Source organism: Curcuma longa, unplaced genomic scaffold (assembly GCF_044706935.1).
Source record: "Curcuma longa cultivar G26 ecotype Majalengka, Jawa Barat unplaced genomic scaffold, ITB_CL_G26_1.1 contig_22853, whole genome shotgun sequence".
NCBI lineage: Eukaryota > Viridiplantae > Streptophyta > Magnoliopsida > Zingiberales > Zingiberaceae > Curcuma > Curcuma longa.
In genome coordinates this window covers 1-8,540 of record NW_027432022.1, presented here as the reverse complement: position 1 = coordinate 8,540, position 8,540 = coordinate 1, and the positions used below count along the sequence as shown (strand labels likewise).

Genomic DNA, 8,540 nt, shown 5'->3' with positions numbered 1-8,540 from the left:
AGGCAACCTTCTAATGTTGTCATTGTGGGATAAATCAAGAAAGCGGAGATGTATCAACTTGCCAATACTATCAGGCAGCTCTTCCAAGGGACAATTCCTCAAGACAAGAACACGAATCCTTTTTAATTTTTCCAAAACACCACAATCAAGAATAAAACGCTTGCTAGTGTATCTTGATGACAAAAACATCAGCGTTCGTAATTTATTGTAATGAGAGAATTCTGTTAAGATTTTTGTCTGCATACCTTCTTGCTCTTCGTGCACTGAAAGATGACGAATCGTGCTAGGAATTTCATGGGACTTGCCTTCTTCAATCCTGTAAGACTCGCCCACAGATATGAGTTCTGCAAGATCATGTATGAGGTCATGTATGTTAAAGAATCCATCCTCTGCCTTTTGAATGAATGACCTGTTAACTAACTCATGAAAGTAGTTGCTTCCTAGCTCCTCCAATCTGGTACTTCCTTGAGGCACTATGAATCCTTCTGCTATCCAAATTTTGATCAACTTAGACTCAGAAAATATATAATCTTTAGGAAACAAGGAGAAAAATGCAAAGCACTGCTTAAGATGAGGAGGAAGATATTGATAGCTCAGTTGTAGCGCCGGCATAATCCCATTTTCTTCCTGGGGAAGCTGCCATATTTTGCTATCTAAAATGCTTTTCCAGTACTGCTCATCCAACTTCATGCTCAACAACCCTCCTAGAGTCTTTGCTGCAAGCGGCAATCCCTTTAACTTGCAAATCATCTCCTTCGCCATGGCCTCCAAATGAGGATGATGAACTCCACTTTTCAAAGAACCAAATGCACATTTCTTGAAAAATTCCCAGAAGTTCTCCTCATCCAGACCTTCCAGATGAATGGCATCCACATCACTAACCATGTCAGCAATCTTCCTAGAGCGAGTTGTTACCAGTATTTTGCTACCAGGCTTTCCAGACCTCAATGGTGCACAGAGGGTCTCCCATTTGTGCCTGTCCTCGTTCCACACATCATCCAATACAAGAAGAAATCTCTTTGGCGTGATCTTCTTTTTGAGAACCTCTTGAAGAGCAGCGAAATTCGTGAGATCACACTTCACCTTGGTTGCATACTCTATAATCTCTCTGGCCAACCTATCTGTGCAGAAATTTTCAGAAACACAGACCCAAATTCTGAGCTCAAAGTATTCTTTCACGATGCTGTCATTGAAGGCTGCCTGAACAAGAGTGGTTTTCCCAATCCCTCCAATACCAGCGATAGACAAAACAGAGAATCCACTTTGACCAAATTTAGATGCAACTTCTGGTTCCAACAACAAATCCTTGAGTTCTTGCAGCTCTTTGTCTCTGCCAAACAATTGAGGTTCAGTCGAAAAGGAGCTCGTTTGCCGGCTCGCCGAGGACACCAATTGTTTCTTTCCTCTGTCATCTTCTGCGCCTAGCGAACTGTAAATTTTCTCAAGAGCATCTGAGTTGTCATCTAGCCTCCCCTTTATTTCCCTCATTCTCTGGACATCATTATCATCACCGTCATCCCCTTTTCCGAAAAGGCCACTGGTGTAACTAGATAATGAAGTTTTTATCTTTTTGCTCGGAGGGGGAGTGGAGTAGGAGGAGGAAGACGATGCTCGGCTACCAGCCTCATCTCCTTGTTGCTCGATCTGCTGCTTCAGAATTCTGTATTGGAATTCATCCAATAAGTCATCAGCATCGTAAGCAGCATCCTTGAGGCCTATCAGCAACTCCTTCAATCTCTGCTGCAGGCCCTCATCTTTTAGCCACAAGTTCTCGATGGTGCTGATTTTCAACATGGCGTTGGCGAGAGAATCCTTCAGCTTCTTGAGGTCATCTTCAACTCCATGCTGCTCACCGAACTGTTGAACAGCACGATCGACGGCCTTTCCGATCAAGGCAACCATGAAGCTCTCCGCGAGCCATCCCAAGACTGTCAGCGCGGACCACCCAATCATGATTGCTAGCTAGCTGTTTGATGCTTCCTTCTTCTTTGGGAAACAAAGAGGAGAAGTTTACAAACAAAGCGTGAGAAAAGAATGGAGAGGAAAGCAAAGCATATAGTCAGTCTTCTTGACTTGGATGCGACTTGCAAGTCAAGATACTTTTCTCCTCCACACAAACCTGCATTTATCCTGGAGATTGTATGTAAATTTAATTATTATGATTTTTATAGTTCTATCATTTGTGGAAAGCACGGATTGATATTAATCTGGACCGCTCAGTTTACATATATATTAATCTACAGCATGGATTGAAGCACGCCGGAGTTCTGATCGGACGGTTTCGTAACAGCTTTTATGTGAAAATTTTATAAAAAGCGCAATGACACACTACATTATGTAGTATAAAATTTAACATGATATATTGTATGTAGTAGATTTTATATTCATGTTTTAGAACCTAAGTTGAGTGTGTTATTTTGAATTTTATACTATATTTTTTCAGGTAACATATCAATTTTTTTATATTTTTATAAAAATATATAAGAATAAGTTTTGGAGAAGATGTCTTAAATTCAACTGTTGAACAATAAATGACACCATTGACAGAGATGTAATTTGGATAAATCATTGAGGAAGATTTGACAAATTAATTAAAAGAATTGGATATGATATAAACTAAATTAAAATTTTAAAGAAACTGTTTTTTAACCGAGACTATAAATGTTCTTAATTATTGGATATGCGATTGTTAAGAATGGAAAAAAAAAGAGTCATTTTATAAATAAAATTAGAACCAGATCATAAAAAATTAAATTTATTTTCGACTTCTAATTCAATTAATTGAAAGGATACTAGTGCCATGTGTTTTACTGGATATTAATAAAAAGGTATATTAATAGAATTAATTTTAATAAAGTAAAAAAATATGTGGTTGAATTTGTTATTTTATCTCATATTTCAAGTTAGAAAATGATCTCAAAATTATAGATGAATTTGTTAAAAATAGATTCAAACATTATATAGCCATGTGTAAAAGTAAATTATAAATAAAAATAATATTAACTATGTTAAAAAATTTGAAATTAATCTATGTAAAATTGCTAACTCTTAAATAAGTTTTTGCTGAGTTAGATGTATATCTTTGAAAAAACTAAGTTAGATGTATATCTTTCTTTAGAACTCAAATATAAAATCCAAAAGAAATATAAAAAGGAGGGTAGAGCAGTAATATTTAAAATCAGTATTATTACCACTGTTTTATATATAATTTTAAATTGGCTAAATTATCTTCATAATTAATATATTCTTTAATTACTCTTAATTATATTATCATTTAATTTCGATATTTTCTTTTTTATATTTTTTCCGTAAATGGTGCTAATGATCAGTTTAGAGCTGGTGAGAGAATCCTGCAGTTACCTCAACTCCATGATGCACATCAAATTGTTAGATAACTAAACAAGCAGCCTTAATTCCCGATCAAAGGCTCCATGAAGTTACCTGCTAAGCCTTTCAGTACAGACTCCATGATGATATTAGAGCATCCGTAACGCGCTGTTAATCGCACGTTAACAGCGGACGTGGAGGAGAGAGGGAAAGACGTGGAGGAGTGAGGGAAGAGCGAGGGAGGAGTGAGGTATTTAACGCGTTCAGAGTTCTGAACGCGTTAATCGGTGGATTTTTTATTTTTTTAATATTAACACACGTCAAACCTGTTGGTGGTCGACCACTGGTCGACCACTACTGCCAACTGCACATTAATACTGCGATTAACGCCAGCTGCGTTGCAGCTGCTCTTATCATATTGTTGATGTTTCCTTGTTCCTTGGTGATGTGGTAAGTCTTGTCCGGATCTGATGTGGTAGGGTAAGTCAATAGACGATCTAACCTGGTTAGTCTAGGGGTCCGTGGTCAACATTACTTTATAGACCGAAGCTCAGCCGTCCCGTACGCAGCCCATTTGGCCTGTTTAGCTAATCATGTCTACCCGGCCTGCTCGGTCATTCACTCCGTTTATCCGAATAAGCCCAGCTACAGCTGGTCCTGGATATCCCGCCTCACTCCGACGCCAGTACTCATGTCACTCAGTGCTCGGCCTACTCAGGCTTACTCAGTTTACTCGGCTCATTCAGATTACTTAGTCTACCCGATTTGCTCGGTCATTTACTCCGTTTACTCGGATAATCCCAACTACATCTGATCCCGGGTATCCTGCCTCACTCCGACGTTAGTATTCAGGTTTACTCAGTTTACTTGGCTCACTCAGACTACTGTCACCCCGACCTGCTCGGTCATTTACTGCATTTATAGATTAATCTGTGCCGCTCAGTTTATATATTAATCTGCTGGGCGGCTATTAATCCACAGCAGAATTGAAGCATGCCTGGTGATTTGATCGGACGGTTTTGTAACAGTCAGGGCCGGCTTTAGGCATAGGCGGGTAAGGCCTATGCCTAGGGCCCAATTTTGATTGGGGCCCAAAAAAAATTAAGGTATTTAGGGTTAATGGAGGGTAGATTATTAAAATCCGGATCCGGAAAGCCGTCCCTTCGCATTCTTTCTTGCCGCGTCCCGATGTCGCCTCTTCATCCCGATGTCGCCGCGTCCCGATGTTGCCTCTTCATCCCGATGTCGCCTCTTCAAAACGCCCCCTCTTCGGCTCTTCATCTCCCCTCTTCGACCGCTCGATGAATCCACACAAGCAGAGACAACGAGCCGAGCTTCTTCTTCGCGTTCTTCTTCGACCGTTCGACGCGAGCAGCGACAGCGAGCCGAGCTCAAGCAGGCGCCACCGCCGGCTCGCCAGGTGAAACCGTCTTCCTCCGTTCCTTGCCCCTCTTTTTCGACTGTTCGACATGAGCCGAGCTTCTTCTTCGCGTTCTTCTTTGACCGTTCGACGCGAGCAGCGACAGCGAGCCGAGCTCAAGCAGGCGCCACCGCCGGCCCGCCAGGCGAAACCGTCTTCTTGCTTTTGTAGGTTGGAGGCTTTTCTGTTTTGTTGATCGAATTGTTAAAGATCCTTTTCTGTTTTGTTTTGTTTTGTTTGTGCTTTTTGATTCTACGGATGTTACTTTAGATGCAAAAGCGTAAAGTTGATTTGTTCTTATGGCTTGTGCCTTGTGGAATCGCATTAAGGTCTTCTCTTTTTGGATCCTGTCTTCCAAAGCCTTCCAACAGGAGGAAGCAAGAACCATGTTATCGGCAGCTTGCTTCCCAATAGTTTTCCTATTCCTTACACAATTACGGCTTTTGGATCTTCCTGCTTGTGTAGGTTGGAGGCTTCTTTCAGTCGGCTCTCCAATGCTCCATTAATTTCAGCCGTCGGATCATCCACCGCAACAACAAAATTAGTTTTGTGGTTTAGAACACCTTGCTTATTTCAAGGATTTATTGAACACCATTAAGTTCAGTATTTAATTGCATCTGTTTGGCATTGCACCGTTTTTTATTCTTTCTATCGATTCATTGGATTTCTGCTTCTCAAATTTCCTTGTCATTTTTCCTTGAAACAAAAAGATTAACACATCCAAACTGTTTGCTAATGATGTATTCGTCAGGATATTGCATCAACAAGGATAGTTTTGCTCCTGTAAAATTTAGAAATCTTACTTTTTTTATCTATCTCTTTAGGTTCTGGAGCCAGACAAAGATTAAGGAGAGCTCTCAGCCAAAACTGTTGCTCTTTAAATCACTCTAGAAGTCATTGGGTTACCATTCCCTCGCACCTTGATCCAGTTGTTCTATTAGTCCTTTGACGAATCGTTCGAGGGGGCAGTGGATCGTTTCTGACAAGGCGGACTATCAAGGTAAATTACTTTCGTTCTATTATTAATTCTTAGTAGATCGTAAATTACTTCCGTTCTATTATTAATTCTCAGTAGATCGTTCATTATCAGAGTAAATATTCATTTTTCAATTTTTTTATTATTTAAATATAAATATGTCTGCTAAAAAATATGATTCTGGATATACAAAACGCATGAAAAAAAGAAAAATAGAAGAATTTAGTTATGAAAAAAAAAGAAAAAATTTATTATTAAAACTTGAATATGAAAATTTAATTAATAATTTTGCATTTCAAAAAGCAAGAAAATTTAATTTTATATAAAAAATTTATTTTTAAAATTAATATTTTAATTTATTTTTAAAATTAATATTTTAATTTATTTTAAAACATTTTTAAATCCACCATTGTCGGTCTCAAGTCCGAATAAAAAAGGGTGAGAGAAAATTTTTTAAAATAATAATAATCATTTTAAAAGAAATTCGCCTAGAGCCTCCCGTGAGCTTGAGCCGCCCCTGGTAACAGTTTGAGATGAAGAACATGAACATTTTCTTTAATTTTTTTTAAAAACAAAGTGGATTGGAAAATTTAAGTCTTCCCGTGAAAAAATTATTTTAAAATTTAAAAATTCAATAATATTGTTTTTTCAAAATTTTCTAAGTAGGAAAGAATTTTCCAATTTTTAAATCTCATCAATGCATAAACTTAATAAGGTGGATTTTAATGTAAGAACCAGCGGAATCAAAATATCTCCATAATAGTATTATATTGTCCACTTTGAACCTAAGCTCTCATGACTTTGTTTTTAGGCTCTTCCCAAAAGGCCTTATTCTAATGGAGATATCTTTCATCCTTTTAAACCCATGATCTTTTCCATATGTTTTAGATGTGGGACTATGTTTGCACCCTTGCAACCCAACATTTAATAGTGTTCCAGTAGTATCTCGTGGACTATCAAACCATCAGTAAATAAACTGTCAACTCATGCACCGTTGCTCACGTCGGCGAAGGGACATGAAGAGAAATTAAACGAATGGATTAGTAGGGTGTCGGAGATTTTCGACAGACTACTCCGACGTTCAAATCAGTATAAATAAAAAAAGAAAGAGAGATGTATGAAGTTGCTGAAGTTGAGGATTTCATACATGCGGAAGGGTTTATATATGTACAGGAAGGAATATCCATGTCGGCCTAGAGACAGACCTCTGTCGACGTCTAGGGGACAAGTTCTGATGATCGCTGCCATGTGGCTTCCACATGCGGCATCTGAGACTAAGTCTGTTAATCTCGTAATCGTCCTATAGCTCGGGAGTGCTGATTATTTTTACCTTTTGACTGTAGGGGCAGACACGAGGAGATCCAGGTAACCAAGTTTGATAATCTTGCAACCATTCTGATATTTTGGCAGGGCTCGCATGCTTGAGGGATTTTGACAACTTTTGGATTCGGGATGACTGATAGGCTGAGAAAGATATAGTGGCCGAGGTGATCGAGACCAAGAGACCGAGATAGTCAAAGTCGGAATGGTTGAGAGAGAGACCGAGAGATCAAGATGGTCGAGGTCAGGATGGTCAAGAGAGAGACCAAGATGGTCGAGGTCGGGATGGCCGAGAGAGAGACCGAGGGACCGATATGGTTGAGGTCGGGATGACCGAGAGAGACCGATATGAGGATAACCGAGAGAGACCGAGGGATCGAGATGGTCGAGGTTGGAATGACCGAGAGAGAGACCAAGGGACCGATATGGTTAAGGTCGAGATGGCCAAAAGAGAGACCGAGGGACCGAAATGGTCAACTTTGAGATGGCCAAGAGAGATCGAGATGGGGATAACCAAGAGAAAGACCGAGGGACTGAGATGTTCAAGGTCGGGATGACCGAGAGAGAGACTGAGGGATTGAGATGGTCGATATCGAAATAGCCAACAGAGATTGAGATGGGGGTAACCGAGAGAAAGACCGAGATAGGGATAACTGAGAGAGAGAGACTAAGGGACCGAGATGGTCCATCTAAAGTTGACTATTGGCTTTCTAACTTGACACATTGATCTATTTCTTGATCTTCATTGTCATGTAGGGTCAATCAATATCCGCTACATCAATAGAAAGAATGTTTTAGTGAGCTAAATAAAACATTTATATAGATAATAAAAAAATTAAACGGATTAGGACTAAAATAACCTTAAGTAAGATTGGTCTCTATCCACGTTTACATCACTAATTTCGTGTAAGCTTGACTTATCCAGAGTCCACGGCTCTGATCGATCGATCTCCTCCACTCTAACATTCTCGTGGTCATGAATTTTTCGAATAGAAATAAATTTTTTAAAGTTTATTCTTAATTCTTTTATTCTACTCTTTATTTTTAAAAAATATTTTTTTATTCGACTATCTTATTTCATATAATATATGATTTTTGATATTCCTAAAATTACCCTCAATGAGCGTGACAGCGCACGAACAGATGAAGGGCAAAAAGGACGGTTCCTCGCGTCGGATACACAGTGATGATCTACGGCCCAGATCTCATGCTTTTTCTTTTTCTCGGCGGTACGTTTTTGTCTGCCACAATTATTGTAATTGCGAAAAAAATAATTTAATAGTAAAGTAATATATATTTTTTATCTCGTTAAATTAATTAAATTTCTTTTTCTTAACGACCGCAAATAATTGACTTTGACACAGACCCCGACGACTTTTCGCTGACCAACCATTACGCAAATACTATTATCCCTTATTGGCTGGAAATTTCGTGGGCCCACGCGGTACAATGAGGTAAGTTTATTTTATTTTTAAATAAAGATTATCAACGCTATTT

The 8,540-nt window shown here is 38.9% G+C and overlaps 1 protein-coding gene across 1 annotated transcript; it reads right to left on the bottom strand.

Moving 5' to 3' along the window:
* Positions 1 to 127: 127 nt before the first annotated feature.
* Positions 128 to 2,002, bottom strand: LOC141817993 (putative disease resistance protein RGA3). The gene is given in 2 exon segments (XM_074705597.1): positions 128 to 215; positions 217 to 2,002. Coding segments are annotated over 2 exon segments (1,764 nt in total). The 5' UTR covers positions 1,954 to 2,002; the 3' UTR covers positions 128 to 188.
* Positions 2,003 to 8,540: the final 6,538 nt, after the last annotated feature.